A 23670-nucleotide genomic window follows, 5' to 3' on the forward strand; every position below is an offset into this window, starting at 1 on the left:
CATTATGGGGAGAAAAAAGAAAAAAGACTGAGAACTTGAGAAACAGATCAAAGGAGGCTGGGAAGATATGCCATGTCTACCCAATGCAAGGTGATATCCTGGACTGGATCCTAGAATAGAAAGTCCAGAGTTTAGTTAAGAATAATGGGGGCGCCTGGGTGGCTCAGTCGGTTAAGTGTCCGGCTTCAGCTCAGGTCACGATCTCGCGGTCCGCGAGTTCGAGCCCCGCGTCGGGCTCTGGGCTGATGGCTCGGAGCCTGGAGCCTGCTTCCGATTCTGTGCCTCCCTCTCTCTCTGCCCCTCCCCCGTTCATGCTCTGTCTCTCTCTGTCTCAAAAATAAATAAACGTTAAAAAAAAAAATAATTTAAAAGAATAATGAAGCAAATATGAGTTTCTTTGACACAGGTACCACGGTAATATACAATGTTCAACAATAGGGAACATAATAGGGTAAAGGGTGTACAGGAACTCCCAGTAGTATCTTCGTAACTTGTTTAGAAATCTAAAGTTATTCCAAAATAAGTTGTTGTTTTTTTTTAATCAGTGCTGGATACCAGATGATATACATATGAAACCGTCTTGGGACTTAAAGAAAGAAGTACACAGGGCACCTGAGTGGCTCGGGTGAGCATCCAACTCTTGATTTCAGCTCAGGTCATGATCCCAGGTGGTGGGATTGAGCCCTGCACTGGGCTCTGCACTGAGCATGGAGCCTGATTAAGATTCTCTCTCTCTCTTCCTCTCTCTCTTTCACTCTCTAAGATAAAAAAAAAAAATTTTTTTTAATGAAGTGTGCAGATATCTGGCCAGATCACCAAATATGGGCAGTGTTTACACATCTCATGTTTATACATCCAGCCATCAGAGCACTCTTGTACTGGCAGACACAATAAATGTAAATCAAATGATTAATCGTATTCTCTTGCCATAATCTTTCTGTGATATCTATCGGTGTTTTCAATGCTGTTTTTGAAAGTGAGACAGTGGGTCGGAAGCACGTGCACATTCAAGTGGGAGCCACGTGTGGAAGAGGTCAGCTGGCCTCCCGATCTGCAGACCGAAGGGCAGCCAGCGGGCCTGGAGCGTGTCCTGAGCAACAGCAACCACAACAATCACAGCTACCATTTTGGGAAAGCATGGTAGCGTGCCATCCTTTGCACCACAGTTTCACCCGCAAGATTACATTTCACTCTCCCATTCCTGCCGCAATTCTATTCCTGTTTTGGAGATGAGAGTTAGGATCATCAGAGAGATTAACTACGTGGTCAAGGTTGCAACTGCAATTCCAACACAGATATTTCTGACCCTTCCACTAAATCGGTAAACCAAAGACAAGGGAATTTCATAAAAACAATTGTCTAAGCTACGATCCTAATATCATTAATGTAAGCCAGAGAATAATATACTGAGATATTATATATTTATTATATATACGCATGAACATCCATATAATTTCCATTACATTGAAAAAAATGTAAAGGGGTTATGAACACTATACCTGATATACAGCAAATGTTAGTCCTCTCCTACCTTAATAGGCTACACCTATTTTCAATAAATTCCAACCTTGTTTTTGCTTCTGATTTAGGGCCTAGACTTGTATGAATTATCAGGGCAATTCAAAAGGGCAGAGAAGCTAATGCCAGAAGTCAAGTTTAGCCAGTTTACATGAGATAAGAGTTAAATCTCGGCCAGTATCAAGTTATTCTAGATAAAAAAAAAAAAAAAAATGTATGTCGCATCAGTGAAACTCCTTTGGAGTTAGAAATATAAAAGATTTTCAAAAACTCATCATCCTTTTCCTAGACTATATGATTACATGCTTTATTAAGGACTCATTTAATAGATTTGATTCAGATCATGGGAGTAAGTGTCAGCTATCTTTATGGATTTCATTAAGAATTTTTTCTAACATGACCACTTTACGTTCTACCTTTTAAGCTGAATAGACTTTCCTCTTGGACATCATAGCCACTATCTTGATGGTTAATAATTCACAAATCCAGTAATGAGATTCTAATTACTTTTACATAAGTCTGAAATTTACCAGCAAGAGCCAAGGAAGGGACTGGCCTAGACTAACCCTCTTTGTGCATTATTTTAGGGGGAATGACCCCCAGGCGAGTTGGAGCTAAATGGAAGGGGGATGACAAATCTTTGAAATAATGTAGTCATCTTTCTCTATGCTAAAATAAGCAAGGTAATTAAAAGAGCTGCCATCTGTAATGACCAAGAAAACCTGCCTTACGGACGGAAGTGGGGTTTTGTCAGACAACAGACATTGGAGTTGTAATCTAATACAAAAAACAATCCAGACACATGAGCAAGATCTATTAAACAGTGATGGGAAACAGCCACATGCTGCCTGGATGAATCACTCAGTGTTATCATCAAGAAAGAGAACTAATTTTTTAAACCTGGTAATGCAGTACTGCCTTAGTTTTAGGCTTTGTATGTTGACAATAAATAAATGGCCTAAGAGGATTCGCTCCCTTTGGGATGCAGGTCAGAGTACTGTCCTCAAATCCCTTTTATATATGTTTTCTATGTATTTTATTTAATTAATGCTTCTGAAATCACAGATCTATTTTGGCATTGTGTATCACATATGGACTTGAGCTGGTTTTTGTCTTTATGCTCAATGTGAGCTCTGCCAGCCTTCCACTGAATCTGTAGTTGGTTACGAGTTGGAATCAGGCAAGAGAGTGAGGGTAAGGATCAAATATTTAACCCCAAAGGACAAACTTCCCTGAGCAACCACATTTTAGATGCATCATAACTACATATTCAATGTGGGATGCCTGAGTTGGCCATCTTTACTTCTAATTAATATATTGTTTCCTTCAAACTCAAATATTTAGAATTAGGTAACTCTCTGATTCCTTCTTGGAATGTTTTTGTGTCCTTCTGGGACCCAGAGACACCTGAATTTATTGGATTTATACTTATACCAAGTTACCTCCCCAGTTTGAGATAAGAAGTTTCCTCACAGAGAAGTTTTATCACATAAGATATGATGAGTAAAGCACTTGCCAAGAAATGTCATCTTCTTGTAAAAACTCAAATCACAATTACCTCTGGCAATGGTGGACAGATAATGCTACAGAAAAGATAGAACAGATAATTGAAATCCACAGATAAGCCTCAAATCTCATTTCAGCCCCAAATTTCAAATGTTTCCCTACTCCCAACTGACTTTCTTCAGAGTTGATGGCAAACTGAAAAACATTACTGACTTGAGATCCATTATTATGTTTAATTTTTCAAAAATTATAAGCTATGTGGGTACAAGTGTGAAACGAGAAAGAACATAAAACACTCCTCTTTGTAATTAGCAGCCTCCAAAAGTCAGTTTAACTTACACTGTGAGCTACACCTCCCAAGGCAAACATACATGCCCATCATGTCACGAGTTACATTAGATTTGTGCTGGTCTGTTATTTATAATCTCATTTATACTGGAAAATATAACCTGCCATTTATAGAAGGCAGAATGCAAAAGTTCAGGGAATTGCTCCTTGTACACTTCAAACGTTCCTATCATGGAGCACCTGGTGGCTCAGTCGGTCAGTTAAGCGTCCGACTTGGGCGTAGGTCATGATCTCACAGTTAGTGAGGCCGAGCCCTATGTCGGGCTCTCTGCTGTCAGCACAGAGCCTGCTTCGGATCCTCTGTCTCCCTCTCTCTGCCCCTCCCTCCCTTACTCTATCTCAAAAATAAACAAACATTTAAAAAAAAAAAAACTTTCCCATCCAAGGAAATGAAAGTGAGGGACAGAGGTTGGGGGGAAGGCTGAGGAGAAGCTAGAAGGTACTGATGTTTAATGAAAAGAACCAGAAGGGTTAAGGAAGCTAAAGTGGTGGAGAGAATTGAGAAAGGAGAAATTTCACACAGAATTCTCTGGGAGGCTCAGTGATTGGATGGACTACCAGGAAAATGGATCCTCACTCAATGCCACTTCCAGATTGGAACGTCCCTGCACCCACCCCTTAAACTGACCCTAGATTTCAAGATTTCCATCCACTAAACCCCACTCCAGGATCACAGGTTCAGAAATCAGAGCCTGGAAGACATTATCCCAGGAACGTGTCCCTACTGTATTCCTGCCAGTGTTAGCTATTTGTGTCTTCTACAACTCTAGGTAGGTCTGTGCTTAGAGCTAGTATGGGGTGTTAGTTCATAAACCTCTGGTTCCGTATCAAACTCCTTCCTTTCTGTTAGCATCCCTGCCTGTGTCCTTGGACACTGGACCTGATCGTCTCTGAATTTACTGTACTTGACTGCCGTCCTCCACAATTAGGGGGGAGCCAAGAACACCACTATCTAACATACCTGTGGTCTTAACATCTTCCGGCCTATGTTACCTGGTTAGCTCATGTATCACAATACAGACAGGGATCTAAAATAGTGACTGGAATATAAAAAGTGCTCAATAAATACTAAATGATAGACAAGATGAACTAAAATTAGTTATCCATTTAAAGAAACATATGGAAAATATGAACATTGAGAAACATTCATATGTTGAGTCAGTTTAAGATTTCAGGATTTCACCATCCATCAATCACTTTATCCTGGCATTGGGTATTCTGTGGGCCTTTTACATTATGCAATCACATAATAGCTAGAAGTGTTAGACATGTCTTTATAGATAACGATGTCACATCTGCATAAAGAATGAGGATAATATTTGGTAATATTGGCTCCAGGGAAAGACTCATGCTGTCCCAAGAGTTTTCTACATGTTACTATACCACATGACATTCGCCAGCCTTCCGCTTTCTCATTTTAGGTAAACTTGAGACTGAAGTGGTTAATACACCAGGAGATCCTAATTTGGCATCTTCCACATAATAATTTTATTCTGCTGCTTTCCTTTCTCCAGTTCCATTTCCTTCAGCCATAAATCACCACTCGGCATTCACGTATTACTACACTTTCCATTATTTCTCTAACCATTGTTTTCAGACACAAGATGAATCTATCCAAACCAAGGAGGATCGAGAAGCTGAAGACAGGCTGATCACATGAAATCAACGAAGCACTTCCAACTTACAAGCTTCCCGAAGTTTCTCTTTGTCATAGTGGAATCCTTCATAGTCTTGTAAACTGATTTTGTTCACCCGGATCCTCAGGCGGTCTGGGACAGATTGGGGACTGCAAAACAAGAACCGAGTAGTCAGACATAAATGAAAGGGTAGAATTGAGAGCCACATGCACCTGGAAGGACTAAAGGCAAAACATCTCTTCATGCTTGGAAGAAAAAGTTCTCATTCACACCAGAAAACAGCCATTATCTGGAGAATACATCTACAGAAACCTCAAGTTTCTGGAATTTAGGTAAGAACGTGGAAATACTCAGAAAAAGCTTCTGAAAGCTCCTCCAATCCTATTTGCTTTTAATGTGTTAAAAAGTCTAGTAAGATCATGTGTTTAGTTCCATGATAAATTAGACACAGCTAATCTGAAATAGTGAGAAGCGGTGTAGACATATAAAAAACTGCTGTAGATAGGTATGTCCATACCAGCCTCTTATGACAGTTTGGCCCTCAGAAGAAACAAATAAACAAAAACTATAAAAAGCAGACCAAGAATTGAGAAAACACAGGGCTGAGCTCAAAATGGCTCCAACAGTCTAACGGCACCTCTCAGTCAAAGTTTATGACAATAAATGCTGTCGGTGGTGGGGATTCTGAATGCCGCAAAATGAAGGAAAAAAATGAAAATATGTCTAAGGTACTTTCTTTAGAAAGGGAATGAAGTTGTAATTCATTTTAACAAAATTCGCGACACATGTTAAACGAAAGGGGGTAGTGCCAAGCTTTCTGAAGCATCCTGTTTCCCCACAGAATTTCTTTACCTGGATTCCATGGACTAAGTAATATTTTCAGGTTAGTTTAACCACTGGCATTAGTTGAGCGAAACAATGTAATTTTCGCCAGCACTCCTACGGATCAAAACATTTCTTCAATGGATTAATAGAGCACAATCCCCATTCATCCTTCACTGTTTCCCTATACTTAGATTTCATTGGTTCAGATAATTTTAGAAAATAAAGGATTGCTTCCCCTGTCTTGTATTATGGGATAAAAGTCACCACTGACCCAAGGAGAAAGAATAGCATTACTCTTCATTTCAGTAAAGAAGGGAAGGAATGGAAAAGGGAAAGAAGGGGAAAAAGAGAAGAAAAAGAGGGAAGGAAGAAGAAAAAGATAGATGGAAGGAGGGAGGAGGGAGTGATTAAATATTATCTGGATACTGAGACCCCCCACCCCACCTCTCACACACACATGTATGGAATTTCACTGCAACTCTGGAAGAAGGAGGGGGAAATAATTCAATCTCATTCTATTGTCTAATGCTTCATCGTAGGGCAAAGTATAGTAGTAACTCCCTACAGGTAGATTCCCACTCTAATACCTTAAAACAACATATATATCCAGCTATGGACACATATGTGCATACTCATACATAGTCCTCTTCCTTCCCCCTCCCACACAAAGATATTTAGATAGACGTGCATAAATTCTAAAGAGAGATGGTGGACAAACAAAAATGTCTGAGGTTCACTGGGCTAAAAACTAAGCCAATATGAAATGACAAGATTGATATTTGCGAGGGAACGTTTTGAGAAGACACATCAATACATCGGTCCGTTCAAAGTGTGTCTGTTGGGTGTCCACTTTGTAACGGGCATTGCGCCGGACATGGCATCAGCTTTGATAAATAAAACTGACATAAGCAGTGATGGGAGATATGATTTGAAGGCATATTTGTAAGCTAGAACATACCTTAAATATCATGCATACCATGTCATCTTTTATAGAGAGGAAGGCTGAGGTGCAGAAAGGTAAAGTGATTTTATGGTCACAGAGCTACTAAGTGGCAGAGCTGGGGGCAGAGTCTTGGACCCTTCACTCATAGGTTTCGTGCTTGTTCTATTATATGGGGCCAAGAATCCCATGGGTTTGATGGCAAAACCACAGAGCCTGAATTAACAAAGTCGAATGATCTCTATGTGGTGTTCAGACTCTTATCAATAAGCAGTGAGTGGAGGGATAGCTCGGTAAACTCTGGTGCACTGAAACAAGAGAACACTGGGCAAACAGTACAAATGAGTGTGCAGATCCGCCTTTGTTTGGAGGGAAGTTCGACTATAACATTATGAAGTGAAAAAAAAGTTAGAGAAAATTATGTCTGGAATAATCTCCTTCATGTAAACTGTGGAACCTCGGCATCTGTAAAGGTACACAAGTGTCTGGAGAAAATGTTCAGTAAGCTATCCCAAGCAGTTACCTCTACATGATGGGATTTAGGGATTATTTCACACTGAGAATCATCCTTTTTAGGAAAATATTTTAAAAGTATGTCAATATGTAAATAAATGGTAACTCAGAGCCAGAGTAAAAATAAGAGTTACAGCAAAGGGTGTTAGGTATTAGACATAAAGAGATAGGAAAGGATAGGAAAGAACTTAAGCAATTGACAGAGTGACCATACAGTGTATCAAATGCTTATCCCCAAATTAAGAGGGGTCCGATCTTTTTATTTTCAAGTTCACCCCAGTGACCTGCCAAGACTGTACTTAGCAAACATTTCCCCACAAGTACATCAGGTAAGAGGGAAGCTGGAAGCACAGAATGTAGTGGCCCACCATACCCTCCGGGGGGGGGGGGGGGGGGGGGAGGATGCAGGTTGAAAGACCTCTACTTCCATACATTTCAAGATTACAGTAGGTCTAATGACAGTGAAGTCTAGTCTTCTCCAATGGGCTGGAGATGTCAGGACTAAGACCTGGCTCCAGCAGTAGCTGTAGCGTGGACAATGGGGTTGAAGGAATGACTAGAGACCAGTCGCTATACGGCCTTGTCCCAGGGGCTCCCCACTAGCTAACCAGTGTTTACCACCTTTCTCACAGTCCACCAGTGCCCGCTCCCTGTCCACAGGCTTTCACCTCCCAGCTTTGTGTCGGCGCCCACCCATTCCAGCCACACACTGCTGCCTCCTGAGCCACGGCCTCCACCGACCTTCCTTACGGGTGGCCCACCATGCACGTGCAACATGAACTGTCATTTGAATGGAACTTTCCAGAATCCAAATGAATTCACATATTATCTCACTTCATCTCCAGAGTGATCAGCCAGGCAGAAGAAAACTCACCGCTTATCACTCTCCCCCATCCCACCTTCTTACACACCCCCTCTCTCTTGCGGGCCGCTCCCGTCTGTTCCTGAGGACTTACAATGCATCCCATGTTCCCACCAGCAGCAGCTTGCTTAAACCCACTCTTCTGACTAGGGGACCTGGGGCTTGGCTTGCTATCAAGTGTTGAGGCCCACCAGCAAATTTTAGAGCAACCACGGGGTCCATGATGGAAATCTGCTTGGAGTAATTTTGGATCCTGGCGTGAAGGGTAGGCAGCTCAGCCAAGTCTAAGAGCTCAGACTCTGAGTCAGATTGCCCGGATGGGAAGTAAAGCTCCTCCAATTATTGGTTAATCAGGTAACCTTGTGCTCCAGCTCCCTCGTAGGTAAGGCGGAGATGATGAGAGGATCCACCTCACAGACCTACTATGAGGATTAAATGGGTCAATACGGGTAACGTGCTGAGAAAAAAGTCTGGCATGTTGAAAGTGCTCAGGATACCAGCTATCACCGGCATAATTATTATTCTGAAAACCGCTCCCCTACATAAGGTTCTGCTAATAAACAATAGAATCGGCTGCTGCTGGGTCATGGAAGAAGGTCAGGGCATATGCAGGAGCCTCCCTAGGCACCTGTGCAAGCTGCTGGGGAAACTGTCTAGCCTCGACAATGTCATCATTCTCCTGGATCTCCTCCCACAGGTATTTTACAGGCCAACCAATAACATGAAAACAGACAACGAGAACAGGGGAAAGAGAAAATACACAGATGTTAAATGAAAGCCAAGTAATTCAATTGTGTCCCTTCATGTCAAAATATATTAATGTCCCATTAATGGCTGAGTGGAGGTGGACGATGACAAAGCTGTTCCTTAGAGTCTGGGGAATAGCAGTGCCATTAGTTTTCTAAAATCCAATTTTTCCAAGAAAGTTAGTGGAGCAGAGAAGAGATAAACGTCCTGGTTAAACTGAATTTGCCTCCACGCCAACATCTACCACAAACTCTTCTTATGCAGAATTTGGCTCTGTATGGGGGGTTCTAAAGCAGACTTCCAAGGAGTCACTGAAGGTTCCTAAAAGGGACTCAGCAATATTTGAATTCTCTCCGCAACCCAGACAGTGGCCTCAACCTATCATCTTCTCACAAATTTCCTGTGAAACGTCAAGATTGAGTTTTTTGTGCACGTCAGAAGTGCATGGCTCTGAATGTAACTCCCAAAAGTCTCCCTGACAACTCCCTCAAGAACTACAACGAAAGCAATAAATTCACTCACTTGGGCTCCAGACGACACCTTCTCATATTCACATTGCACACACCTGTTACACTGAGATGCTGGGGGCTGGGGGGAGTTGGAAGTGCGATCGAGACAACTCCCAGCATGCTCACTGCTATTCAACTTACACCCAGTTCTCATTCCTCTCTCTTCAACCTTCACGCTTTCAGTTTCTTTACTACACGTTTCTTTTAGTCTGATAACAGACTCCCCTCATTCCAATCTTCTCACATAGATACCGTTTACGGACAAAGAGAATGAGTTGGGTGCTTTTGTTCCCCAGGGTCACTTCCAGACCAGCAACACCACATAACCAGACCAGACCAGCAACACCACTCATTGGTAACATGGATAATATGGGAATCATATCCTTTAATATTAAGACACTATAGCCAGTGTGCAAAGCAAGATGTAAGCTCAGAAATATCTCAGTTCCAATCTGAACTCTGTCAATTAATACATGTTTGGCATTGAGAACTGTGAAGTTACCTTGGCCAAACCATTTTCTGATCTGAAAATGGAACTGATAATACGAATACAGTGAACAGTGAATGAGAAAATACATGTAAGGCAGTTAGCACATCCCTAGTAAAGAATAAGTGTTGAATATAATGTTGTTGTATTTTTTAATACCCTGAGGCTTCAACTTCTACAAGCCTTTTTTTTTTTTTTAATTTAATCCTAGATAGGGGTGCCTGGGTAGCTCAGTCGGTTAAGAATCCGACTTTGGCTCAGGTCATGATCTCCTGATTTGTGAGTTTGAGCCCCATGTCGGGCTCTGTGCTGACAGCTCAGAGCCTGGAGCCTGCTTCAGATTCTATGTCTCCCTCTCTCTCTGTCCCTCCCCCACTCATGCTCTGTGTGTCTCTCTCTCAAAAATAAATAAATGTTTAAAAAGTTTTTTTAATTTAATCCTAGATAATATCATAGCAGAAGCCACAGTCACAGATCTAAGTAGGGGTCAGCAGATACCAAACCCAGAATGACAGTTTGATAACACAAGGCAGGGACACAAAAATTCAGAGTTACATAGCCATATATAGTCTGTTGGACGAGAATCCAAGTAGGGGCTGTGAATGTTTCAAAATATCTTAAAGATACTAAGACTATGGGGGCACCTGTCTGGCTCAGTCAGAAGAGTGTACCACTCTTGATCTCAGGGTTCTAAGTTCAAGCCCCACACTGTGTAGAAATTACTTAAAAATAAAATCTTTAGAGGTGCGTGGGTGGCTCAGTCGGTTGAGTATCCAACCTCTGCTCAGGTCGTGATCTTGCGGCTCGTGAGTTCGAGCCCCATGTCCAGCTGTGCTGACAGCTCAAAGCCTGGAGCCTGCTTCGGATTCTGTGTCTCCCTCTCTCTCTGCCACTGCCCCGCTCATGCTCTGTCTCTCTCAAAAATAAACATTAAAAAAAATTTTAATACAATAAAATCTTAAAAAAATTATACTGAGAATATAAATCCTCATTGAGACCCTTAAAGTTATATAATTACTCTACATTTTGTACTTTGTAAATGTCCAATTTTCATTAACATTCTTCAATGGTTCAGTGTAAGACCTGCCCCTTAAAACATTCATTATGGGGTTGCCTGGGTGGTTAGTCAGGTAAGTGTCTGACTCTTGATTTGGCTCAGGTCATGATCTCATGGTTCAGGAGTCAAGCCCCATGTTGGGCTCTGCGCTGACAGTGTGGAGCCTGTTTGGGATTCTCTCTCTCCCTCTCCCTCTCTGCACCCCCCAACAACACTCCCTGCTCTTTCTCTCTCTCAAAATAAATAAACTTAAAAAAACATTCATTATGCAGACTCACTCATTTTTATGATGAACTGTAATTTAGCCAGGAATTCACTACTCCTATACAGTTAGTTGTCCTTTGTAAGGCAGAAAACATCACATCTTTGTCTGCCTTTCTCCTTCCAAGTCTGATTCAATACTGATACATTGCTTTCATTTCTTTCAAACGTGAGATTCTACCCAGTCATAACCTAAGATGTAATAAAGTATATTTCTTTTTTAAAAAAAAAATTTTTAATGCTTATTTATTTTTGAGAGAGAGAGAAAGAGCAGGGAAGGGGCAGAGGGAGAGGGAGACACAGATTCCAAAGCAGGCTCCAGGCTCCGAGCTGTCAGCCCAGAGCCCGATGTGGGGCTCGAACTCACAAAGAGTGAGACCATGATCTGAGCCAAAGTCAGACACCCAACCAACTGAGCCACCCAGGTGCCCCAATAAAGTCTATTTCTAACTAATCTTTAATAGGACTCACTTGAACTGGCCTGTGTTTTATGAATGGACTTTGGTGTGAATTCGTGGCACAAAAGACTAGTCATCGTTGTTACAACTCCAGTACCTAAAAGAGTCTGCCCATGTTGTTTATAATAAATGTTTAAAACAAATGAATGAATGAAATGCAAGAGAGCTGAATTCCCCTGGGACTACACATGGCCTTGCAGCTTAGCACAGTGTGACAAGAGAGCATCTCTGAGCCACCCCATAGCAGTTTTTCTCTTTGTGAGTCCTAAGGCAAACCCTGATCGGGCTGTCCATTTCTGTCCTTTTTCCGTCCAGCTCTCTGAGATCTGGAGGTAATCCATGCTGGATTACGTTCCTTGGCATCTTATCTCTAGGGGGATCAGCACAAATAGAAAAGAACATACAAATAGTAGATGTCCCTGCCAAAAAAGTCTGTAAACCATTTCAGGACTGCCTGTTCTTCAATTAAATAACAGTGAATGAGAAACATCTACCGCACCCATTCTCTCATCAGATAACAACTGGGCCTTCTTTAGAAATAATTATACTCAATAGTTTCCTTCAGTGGCTTCCTAGAAATTGCTGCAATTTACCCTGGGACATTCTCAAGCTGCCACTGACAACAGCCTATCCAAAAACACATTCAAGTGGGCCTCTTTGCAGGGAGCAGTAAAATCAAATTGAATCAAGGCTTCTGAACAGAGATTTAAAATGGATTTTGGACACCTGCTGGGTTCAAAGAGAACTCTAATAATTCAGTTGTCTTCTGCCTGGAGTAGAGAACAATGCCTCAGAAATGTGAAAAAAAATTGCAAAGGAGTTTTTGAATTTGGGACCAAGGATAAACCAACATCACATCAGCAGCAATCACAAGCTGCCACTGTCCAACATGTTTTTCTAGAGACAGTACTTGCTTTTCCCCTTCCAAAATAGACAGTACTTGTAAAGGTTGTTAATTCTTTTTCAATAGAAGTTGAATAAGTTCTTGACTTAAGGCATCCCTTTGTGAGGTGATTAATATGTCAGAGTTACAAATTATTTGAGACACCTCCACACCTCCAACAAGATCATGGGATTAAAGCATTATAGAGTTGGAAGAAAGCTTAGAGGTTCACTAATTCACTATCTGCTACTCCCTCTGATTGTTATTATGCTATGATTGCATCTTTAAATGGCTGCTCTGTCTCTGCTTGACCCTCATCAGGCGTGGAAGGTGCAAGACAGAAGTGCCCTATTCCTTGTTCAGACGACTCTAAGCATTTGTGAATTCTACCTAAGGAATCTCTCTCTCTCTGTCTCCATAGTTTATGGGCTTTTCTTCTACTATTTGGGTCAGAATTGGGTTTTAAGTCGCTGAGATAATCAGCCACAGACACTCATGGCAAAAGAATGCACACGTGAAGCACCAGAGACAGACACATATCAAAGAAACCGTTTGCTGACTTCATGGCTAACAGATTAAAAAATGGTTATTTTAAGGACCAAATATGAGAGAGCTTTTACGCCATTGGTTGAAACCAAAAATTTTTAAGTTCTCTTGAGCTCTTCAAATGCACATCGAAGTGCACATTTTCATGCTTTCTATTGAGATAAATTGTTATGCTTTTGAAATTATAATAAATGAACATGCAGCAGAGTGAAATTAGTATGTGGTTATTCTAGACAGTCTCTTCTGCTGGGCGTCAGGTTCCCGGCATGCAGAGGAGAAGCAAAGACAAAGAACTGGGAGTGGTTTCACTTGGTGGCACTGCAAAGCAGCCCCACAAACATGTCAGCTTCATTACTGCTTTAAAGCAAACGAGGGGCTCCTGGGGTCTCAGGCAGTTAAGCGTCCAACTTCGGCTCGGGTCATGAGCTCGCAGTTCAGTCCAACTTCAGCTTGGGTCACGAGCTCGCGGTTTGTGCGTTTGAGCCCCGCACCGGGCTCCGCGCTGACAGAAGAACCAATGAGAGAGCTAAGTCTGCCCCTACTGCAAATGTGGCCATACTAACTTTTCCTTCTGCAAGTGAGCTGGAGAGATCTCTTGACTATCCAGGTAAAAAATATGGGGAAAGCCCAAATAAACAGAAAACAATAAAAAGCAAAGAGAATAATAATAACAAGCTTGGGTGATTACACTTTTCATCCTGAATTAATGACTTCGAATTAAGGCAAAATGAATCGATTAACAGATATTAAGAAGTCCCCACCTCTGTGTCTCCCTTTTTCTCTGCCCCTCCCCTGCTGATGCTCTCTCTCTCTCAAAAATAAACAAACATTTAAAAAAGGAAAACAAACAGGCCAATTGCCTCGATCTATATTTCAAATTCTCCTAACCATCCATTTCCTTTTCTGCTAGTGAATGTCACAGCTGTTACTGACTCAGTCACCAACTCCGAGACTTTTAGGTGGAACCGCCCCATATATACATGACAACTTCTAGGCACCAGAGTCACAGATTTATTTTTTAAGTCATAGACCCCCCAACTTTCCTCTACAGAAGATCATGCTGTCTTTCCCCCTTCTCCTTTCTCTTTATTCCAGCTCACTAAATCCACTTCTCAGTCCTCACTCCAATCCCCCTTCAGCAGCATTCCACACTCTGGTTAACTGCCTGCTCCTTTTCTCTGGATTTCAGTTCAGAATACTTCTGATTTCCCAACTAAATTTCCATCTGCTCCTTCTTTATCTGCCCTCCAATTCCTTCTCCTCTGAATGGTGTTCAAATACGTATGCCTCTCTCCACCCTCCAGTAAAATCCCCACAGACCAAGTTATTAGCATCTTGCTCCTAGACCCATTGCTGCAGACAAAGCACTTGGTGTGAAATGTAAATGCGATCATGACTTGGTGACTTTGCTCCCCCATTAAATCATGAGCTCTTTGAGCACAGGAGGCTCAGCTAGACCTATCTTTGTTGAGCTGCTTCCCATATGGACTTACTAATTTTGAAATGAGAAAAACTATTTTTCATGACAACTAACTACATTCTTCATTCCACCTAATCTCTCTCTCTCCCTCTCTCTTTTTTTTTAATGTTTATTTTTGAGACAGAGACAGAGCAAGAGAGCGGGGCAGCCGGGGAGGGGTAGAGAGACAGAAAGACAGAAGATCTGAAATGGGCTCTGTGCTGACAACAGAGCGCCTGATGTGGGGCTCCATATCACAAACGCATACACTGTGAGATCATGACCTGAGCCGAAGATGGACACTCAACCGACTGAGCCACCCAGGTGCCCCTTTATCCCACCTAATCGTGTGTGCTATGTAATTGCACCATTGGCTAGGATGGGAACCAGTGAACAGAATTTGGTTCAAGGGAAAAATCTATTCCCATTACTAAACCAACAAACAAAAAATAATCTCAATGCTCATGCTACCCTCACAGCTGCGGTTGATTCTCTGGCTTACCTCTGGTTAATACAAGTGGAGAGAAATTTCTACTTGTAATTAGATACCACCTACAGAGTTAAATCTCCCGAGAGTCTCCTGCCCTAATATTTGCTCAGTTGGCAACTAGAGAGGACGTTCTTTCAGAAAACTTTATAGGAGTTTCAGACCTGAAGTTCCCACTTATATTCTTATTTATACTCTTTTATGTTTAAAGGAGTTGGGACAAATTATCACAGGGAAAGGTAAAGGAAGCAAATACCCCAGGAAATACAGAGGGACTGAAATTGGAGGTAGAGGGAACATGCATTTTTGTAGAATTCTGAATATTCAAATTGCTAAATAAAGAAGAGTTAAGAACAGCTGGAAAGGGAACAAGAACTCAAGGCCAGTCTTTCATCACAGTGGGCGAGAATCATTTCCACTCCATGAGAGAAGTCCATTTAATGGAGGTTTCCTGGCTATTAAAAAGGACTAAAGATTCTATCATAAAATACTAACATGGGCTGCTTTTAGTAGCATAGCCTGAAGTGGCTTGCAGAAGACTTTCGCTGCTGTGATTGTCCAGGAGTCCATTAATTACTATCTCCAATGGAGTAAGGAACCACTGGGCCTGAACCAACGAAATATAACAGGATAATGTTACTCTCAAGCCACCTAAATGGCTTCAGATCTCATGTGCTCAGAAAGGGAGAGATTTTTTTACTTCAGGTTTCAATTTCTATGTATCAAACAAAAGGAAAAATCTTACATTTATTTGTTATTTAACTGCTAAAATGCCTTGGGTTTGCAATCACAAGCTAGGATATCCTGTTCATATTTGCAACTGATAAACTGACTTTCTTGGTTGGAAAGGGGTGTGGAGCAAGGACTGGGATTTGTATAGTTTAAAAAAGTGTTATTTTAGAAGCGCGTAGATGGCTCAGTCGGTTAAGCATCCGACTTCGGCTCAGGTCATGTTCTCAGGGTTCGTGGGTTTGAGCCCCGCGTCTGGCTGTGTGCTGACAGCTCAGAGCCTGGAGTCTGCTTCGGATTCTGTATCTCCCTCTCTCTCTGCTTCTCCCCAGCGCTCTCTTTCTCTCTGTCTCTCAAAAATAAAATAAACATTAAAAAAAAGTGTCATTTCACAAAAGAAATGTGTGGCCCTTCACATACATCATGAAGGACTAAATTAGGCTGCAACTACTAATATTTACTCATCTTCTAGTAACCCTACGCACTTTGATGAATCAAGTGGTGGTATTTGAGTGAGGGTACCATGAAAACAGTATTTTTATTTAAAAAAACCTAGATTACATGTATATTTTAAAATTTTTAAACACTTATGAACCTACAGGAAAAAGAATAAAATTGGTAATTTTTTAAGAAAAAATAACCGGGGCGCCTGGGTGGCTTAGTCCGTTGAGCATCCAACTTCGGCTCAGGTCATGATCTCATGGTCTGTGAGTTCGAGCCCCACGTCGGGCTTTGTGCTGACAGCTCAGAACCTGGAGCCTGCTTTGGATTCTGTGTCTCCCTCTCTCTCTGCCCCTCTCCCACTCATGCTCTGTCTGTCTCTCTCTCTCTGTCAAAAATAAATAAACATTTTTTAAAAATTAAAAAAAAAGAAAAAAGAACCAACAAAGCAGAATCCAAAAATGCATAAGGCAATAATGGTGTGAAAATAAACATGGCCATCTTATTAAAATGGAGAAATGTAACCCCACTTTATTTGAGAAAAGACTGAACGCATGAATTACCAGCTGTGTTCCTACTGAAAAGCTTGTGTGCAAATTATGTGGAGGTAACTCTGCATCCCCAGGGAACAGACTCAGTAAGAAAGAGAGTCTGTGTTGGGTTTAGATCAAGAAAATAAAAAAGTTAAGTATTGGCCTAACAATAAATGGCATTACATAAGAAACATTTCCTTAAATGGCTTTAGCTCTCTACATAAAACAGTTTAAAAAGGACACATGTACTTTCTTAAAATGTGGGTATTTAAGAAAATTCACAAAGCTATGTTTCATATTGGTCATTGTTAGTTTACCATGTTACGTTTCAACTCCTTTTTCCCTTTTGGTTCACGATGGCTCGCCAAGGTCTGGAATATTTCAGTAGTGCTCCACATCCCTCTGGAGAGGGAAAGGACACCACGTCTGTCCTAGTCATCCACTTACAGCTGGGGGAAAGCTGAGTCCCCTGCTCACAGATGTGCTCCTGTCACCTCCTGTTTCCTTGTCAGAGATCCAAGAACAAATCAAAGTCCCCTAAATCCAACTCCCCTTTCCAACTCAGTAAATTGAGCCAATTAGGCAGAAACTGTCATCACCATTCTCTAAACCCTAATCCAATGAACAGAGGAATTTTTTTTTTAATTTTTAAATCATTCATCTTATTGGTGTCAAAATGGACAGAACAAAGACACCTTGCCCAAATAGGACTCATATAGTTCTATCACTGCAACTGCTAATAATTTTACAAAAATAACTTTGTAAAATTTGATAGTAAACTTGAGAAGAAGAAGTCCCATAAGATAAACTTTTAGTCCGAGACTAGTAACAGTGTTTGGATGATGAAGAACAAACACAAAACAATTAGTTAAAATAAAGCTAAAAAGAAAAAAAAAATGACAGAAGTAAAAGAATGGTTTCTGCTGAGAACTTCATGACAGAATATGAAAATAATTTGGGGTGCTTTTGCCTGGGCCCACTGTCCACTCTCTTCTCTCTTTCACTTACCATATTACAGATCAAGCCTCTACCAAAGGCAGTATTTTAACATTTCATAAGCCAAGAGCCTCTCATCAGGAAAACATGTTAATTGTTTTACTTTGCCTGAGCAACAAAATATCATCGGGCCAAAAGATTTATGTCCCAATTAGAGAACATAAATCAGCTCTCGTGAGAGCAGGAGAGTCTAAATGATGAAGAAAAAGAAACTAATTACAGTTCTCTCTGTTACAAAGCTGAAAACTTTGGCCTTTTTGTTCCATTTATAATTCTTCTAGCACCACTCCCATTTTAGTCAAATATCTTAGGTACAACTTTGAAACGTGCTGAACTCATTTTTAGAATTTCATTTTCTGACACAAAATGTGATGAGGGCTAGGGATCAACCGAGTGCAGCAGCAACATGGAATTCTTCTTTCTCCCTTTAACAATGTATTCCCTTTCCATTTCCTGTTAGTGTTTCAGGGTGTCATGACAGACCAGGAAAGTCAATCACACTGGTATAATTACATTAAAATTCTCCAAATGAAATGTGCATTGCAGCTTATTGCTACCTGAGCACAACAATCCAAAAGAAACACCCTGTTGGCACGCTCAAAACAAATGTCTAGATTTCTTTGTTATTGATATGTTCTTCCCACTCCATGGTGGAATATATATCAGCTGTTATTGTAATACTGGAGTGAAAGGTTTCTCTTTCTTTCTGAAAGCAGTAAATCTATTAAAAACTCTGCAGACTGTAGTTTATCTACTATCTATCTATCTATATAGATAGATATACACGTATGTATATCTACAGTAAATATATATACATATATATACATATGTACATATATATGTGTGTGTATATATATATATGTATATATATATACACACACCACTTTCCGGAAGTATTTAGGGTTTTTTTCCTACATTTGTAAGTAAATCTTTTCCTCACAAAGACTAGCAAAATGACTCCCCTCTCCTTCCATTTGTAGTCTGTATTTCTATAGTCGCTTCTATTCCAATAATGTTTTAGAAATTCATAGATGAACAAAAATTTAAAGGTCATATTGTTTGACCACCTTATTTTACAGAAATTGAATTCGGGTCCAGAGAGGTCAACAACAAATTTGTTGTACCCATATAGCTAATACCAACAATTTGCTATAAATAAAAGAGCAATGTTCTGCAGCCCTTCTTCTACCATTTAATAAAAAAAGATTTTAAAGAACTAAACCATCAATACAAGTCAGATACACAAAGTTCAATCTTTATACAGCTGGTGATAGGAAAAGAAAACTAAAATGTAGTCAAATTTATCTAGTATGATGCTCTTATGGGCTGGGTTGGGCACCCCTCCCCCCCCCCACATTCATGCTCTGAAGTCCTAACTCCAACCCCTCAGAATGGAACTGTGTGTGAAGAGAGGGTCTTTAAGGAGGAATTAAGTTAAAACAAGGTCAGGTGGGTGGACCCTAGTCCAATCTGACTGGTGTCCGTATAAAAAGAGATTGGGACAGACACACACAGAGGGAAGACTGTGGAAGACACAGGAAGACAACCTCCAGCTGTAAGTCAAGGGGAGAGGCCTCAGGAGAAACCAAGGCTGCCAACACCTTGATTTCAGACTTCTGGCCTCTAGCCTGTGAGGACGTAAATTTCGGCGGTTTAAACCACTCAGTCTGTAGTACTTTATTATGGCAGCCCAAGCAAACTACACGAATGCCTACTAAAGAGAATCACTAGGAGAATGAATAGATTTTATTTTGATCCTACAACTACTGCTTATAAAAGGTAACATAAGTGGAAGAATAAGAGGCGTCTAATGCATCGCTTTCCAAAATTCCAACCTGGCTTGACATCTCTATTTAGGATATTCAGACCTTAATTTCTGCTTCTCCTAAAAGTCAAGGTGCATAGAATAATCTAAATATATATAGAGTTGTGTTTCTTGAACTAATGTTACTGCTAAGGTCATTTTTTAATTTTGATTGCTTAAAGTTTATTTCCATTAAACATACAAACGAAGGAATTCATACATTTTCCTCCTCCTTTGTCCTGCCCAATGGGCCTGGGGCACACGCCGCACCCGAACCTTCCTGCAGACTCTCCCCTTGCCCCTGAAGCCTCGTTAGGCCCTGCACCTCAAGCCAACAACACCTGAGTGAAAATTCCCTTAAGTTCTGAAGTGACCTTTTACTTTACGAGAAGTGCTGACTCCTAAGTGTAAGACTGTTTCTACGCCTACGCAGACATGAATAATTCATCTCCGAAAATAAATTTTAAAAGCAACGAGATATAATTTTAAGTGTTGAGGGAGTCCTAAATGTATTATGCCTTACATAACTGTACCAGAGGCTGCTGTCTGTGTTTACCTCTGCTAAGAGAAGAACACAGGTGCCATCCGCCCCCCACAGCTGCGGGCATGACCCTTCCTGAGGAGCCACGTTCCCAGACCAAACGCCATCACTAACACGTCTAAAAGACTCTCTGGGTTCCTTAGCTGTACTAGAACTTATTTTTAACCAGGATTGTCATTCTGACGTTTTTCTTATAACACTTGAACTGCAAACCTGTAACACTAAAGAGTCACACATTTGAAACACTCAAAACTGAATTGTAAGTCATCACTCCTTTCCAAGTTTTCTTTGAAAAAGGAAGAAGTTTGCACAGCATGATTGAATAAAATATATAAATCATATCTACGAAAATAAACACACACACACACACAAGAAAATGATCAGAGGTTATTGCAATAGTAGAGTGTAGAGTCTCAAATGCTGTCTCCAAAGCAGAAAGCCCTGGGTGTTAACTTTATTACTTTCTAGCATACAATCTTAGTTAAGTTTCCGAAAACTTCTTATTCTCAGTCTTGCCAACCATGGAATGGGAATAATGGCAATTGTCATCACAGTTATCGAGATGTTAAAATTGATCACAAGCCAAGGTGCTTATTAGCATAATATCAGACACATGTTATCTTTCTGGCTAAATGAAAAAAACACACTTGAGTTCTTGCTGAGAGAAAGGTAAAACCTCCATTAAAGGTACCAAAACAGTACAGGGCCTGGCCTCCTGATCAGTCTTAGGATAAAGGATGAATGTCCCATGAAGAGTTTTGCCTACTTCAAGTCTCAGATCCCTTTGGGGCAGATTTTCATAGAATCTAGGGTCATGCCCTGAATTTTAGCATAACATGACTTCAGAGCTGATAGAAATCCAGGGGAACAACTGCATTTCTTTTTTTAATATTTGAAAAAGCAGAATGCAAAGAGGTTAACACTTGGTCAATGTCATACCACAAAAAGAGAGCTCCCCCTGACACCCAAAAGAGTAGAATGTTACCATGGGGGTGCTACAAAATAAGGAGGAAGACGCTCCAGTTAGAGACCTGTGTCTGTTCCTGCTGCCCCTTTTCTTTAAGGCACTAGGCCACTCTGGCCATGTGAGTGGGAATAAAACCTCAAGTGGAGAGGGGCAACTCTTGGGGGAAAGTTGCAGAGTGCAAGGAAGAAAGCCACCACCACCGGTGCTGCAGCCTGGGCTCAAGTCTGACAAGTGACAGGAGGGGAAGCTCAAGCAACACTTCCCTACCTTTCTTTGGAATTCTCAAATTGGTTTATCTGTTTTATGCAACCAACGGAGGGGGTATCATAAAAAGAAAGGAAAACACGACATTTTGACATTATTGAAGGTCAAGAAAATGGGTACTGGAGAGTTAAATCACTCAGAAGATAACCCAGAAAATGTGAGTGGGAGCAAGAGAGAAGGCCGATGTTAGCAGTTTCCTCTGCTCAGTAGTTCAGAGAGCAAACAGCTTTGCATTCCAGAAAGCCTCAAGCTAACTCTGTTGCTTCCCTTTCTGACTCTGAGATTCGGTAAATGGCATTTTTTCCTGTTCTGTGCATGTAGCAATTCTCTTGTACCCTTTTTAAAATATGAACTTTCGGATGCCTGGGTGGCTCAGCAGGTTAAGCATCTGACTCTTGATTTTACTCAGGTCATTATCTCACAGTAATGAGACTGAACACCCACTGGGTGTGGAAGTTGCTTACGATTCTCTCCCTTTCTCTCTGCCCCTCTCCTGCTCAGGCACACCCACACTTTCTCTCTCTCTCCCTCTCTCTCCCCTCTCTCTCTCACAAAACAAATTAATTAATTAATTAAAATAAATAAAATAAAATAAACTTTTAAGTTTTCTCCCTTTAATTTAAAAAAAAAAACTTTTAAATGTTTATTTATCCTTGAGAGACAGAGAGAGAAACAGAGCATAGCATGGGAGGGGCAGAGAGAGAGGGAGACACAGAATCCAAAGCAGGCTCCAGGTTCTGAGCTGTCAGTGCAGAGCCCGACTAGGGGTTCAAACTCATGAACCATGAAATCGTGACCTGAGCCGAAGCTGGATGCTTAACGGACTGAACCACCTGGCGCCCCAATTTTTCTCCCTTTTAGAAGTAATGCATGTTCATCAAAATCAATCCAAAAATACAGGAAGTCAATAAAATATTATCTATAATCCTGTCACTCAGAGATAATCACTCCAGGATACAGAACAACAAAAGCATCAACAACAAATATATTCATAATTTCTTGAGTGCTTAGGCCCTTTTGCAATCCTCACAATTGGTTTGGGGTCCAGAAACCACCACCTAAAAATTACATTCTATGCAATCAGAATCGGGACAGATTTCTGCCCCAGACATGAAGCATCATTCGGGAGGCTGCAATGGTCCAGGACTACTTTTCATCCTGAGCTTCTCAAGAAGATCTGTGTGTCAGCCACCATCAACTGAATTCATTCTTAGGCAAAGTATGTATGATGGATCTTCTTGGCAACTTAGAGGTAACCCTCACAATTTACAGAGGCGTACATGTAAATTTCTACTTTGGCAATGTTTTTGCTGCTCCCTGATAGAGTCTAGTATGTAGCAGAGTGAAGTTTATACAAAAAACCAAGGAAAAGAGAAAGGGTCTAAATAAAAACAGGTCACATCTTATTTTCTAATTAAAGGTCCAATATTAAACAAACAAAATAAACAAACACATTAGATAGTGCATTAGACAAATTCATAAAAGTGTTAAAAAATTTTTTGATGTGACCAGTTGGAAGAATAGAATTGCAGCATTTTTAGAAAAGCACTTCAAAAAATCATCTAGTTTGCTTTGCTGGCCAGCATGCAAATGTTAAACCACCTATGACCAGTTTGTGTTCTCATCAGTCATGAAGGTTGAAGATTCTTGGCTCTATCCTATAATAAAATTCTTAAACTCAACCCAAAAGAGAACCATAAAAAAAAAGGCATATCAAAAATATTTCTCTTTCTCTTAGTAAAACTCCCTCTCTCCTTGGAATAAAAATCAATTTACTTTCATCCTTTACCATGAAGACTTCATTTACTGAAACCAATCTTAGAATGCTGAATCATATTCAGCTTGTAGTCAAACATGACAATTCATGCTTTTTCCATGGGTCTGTGTCCAACTCTGCCTTCCCAAAGGTAACCAGCAAAGCCACACGACTTAGCAGTGGGAAGTATCTTGTTTATGTTTAAATTGTAACTGTTGTGCAAGATGGCATATGACACTTAAAATACGTTGATTGTAGTTCAAAATACAGTGATTTCTCTGCAGATTTGTTTTGCTGAGTTTAGCTATGGTACTAAACTGCAGTGGGAGAAAAAGGGATACAGTATCACAGCTCTCTGCAGTAGAGAACATCTGGTTCTGGGTGAAGTGAATATGCACACACGATTCTTTCTCCAACCCCCGCCCCCTCCCACTCCAATGAATACAGCTATAAAATCTGGCCAGAATTCATAAAGCAGCTATTTGAGGATCTGAAAAGTAAATGATAGCAGCAGACTAAAACCTGAACTTAAAATACTATCAAATGGTGGTAAGCTCTTCCTTCTTTTTCCCTGCAATAAACCCTGGTGTGGACTC

The 23670-nt window shown here is 40.8% G+C and overlaps 1 protein-coding gene across 2 annotated transcripts in view; it reads right to left on the reverse strand.

The window, feature by feature from the left end:
• DGKI (diacylglycerol kinase iota) overlaps nt 1–23670 on the reverse strand; it is a 444548-nt gene that overhangs the window by 122191 nt on the left and 298687 nt on the right. For both annotated transcript variants that reach the window (XM_042927643.1, XM_042927642.1), the window contains one exon: nt 5058–5158. In XM_042927643.1, the coding sequence (XP_042783577.1) occupies nt 5058–5158 (101 nt within the window). The remainder of the gene's footprint in view (nt 1–5057; nt 5159–23670) is intronic.

The sequence above is a fragment of the Panthera leo genome, chromosome A2 (genome assembly GCF_018350215.1).
Source record: "Panthera leo isolate Ple1 chromosome A2, P.leo_Ple1_pat1.1, whole genome shotgun sequence".
Lineage (NCBI taxonomy): Eukaryota > Metazoa > Chordata > Mammalia > Carnivora > Felidae > Panthera > Panthera leo.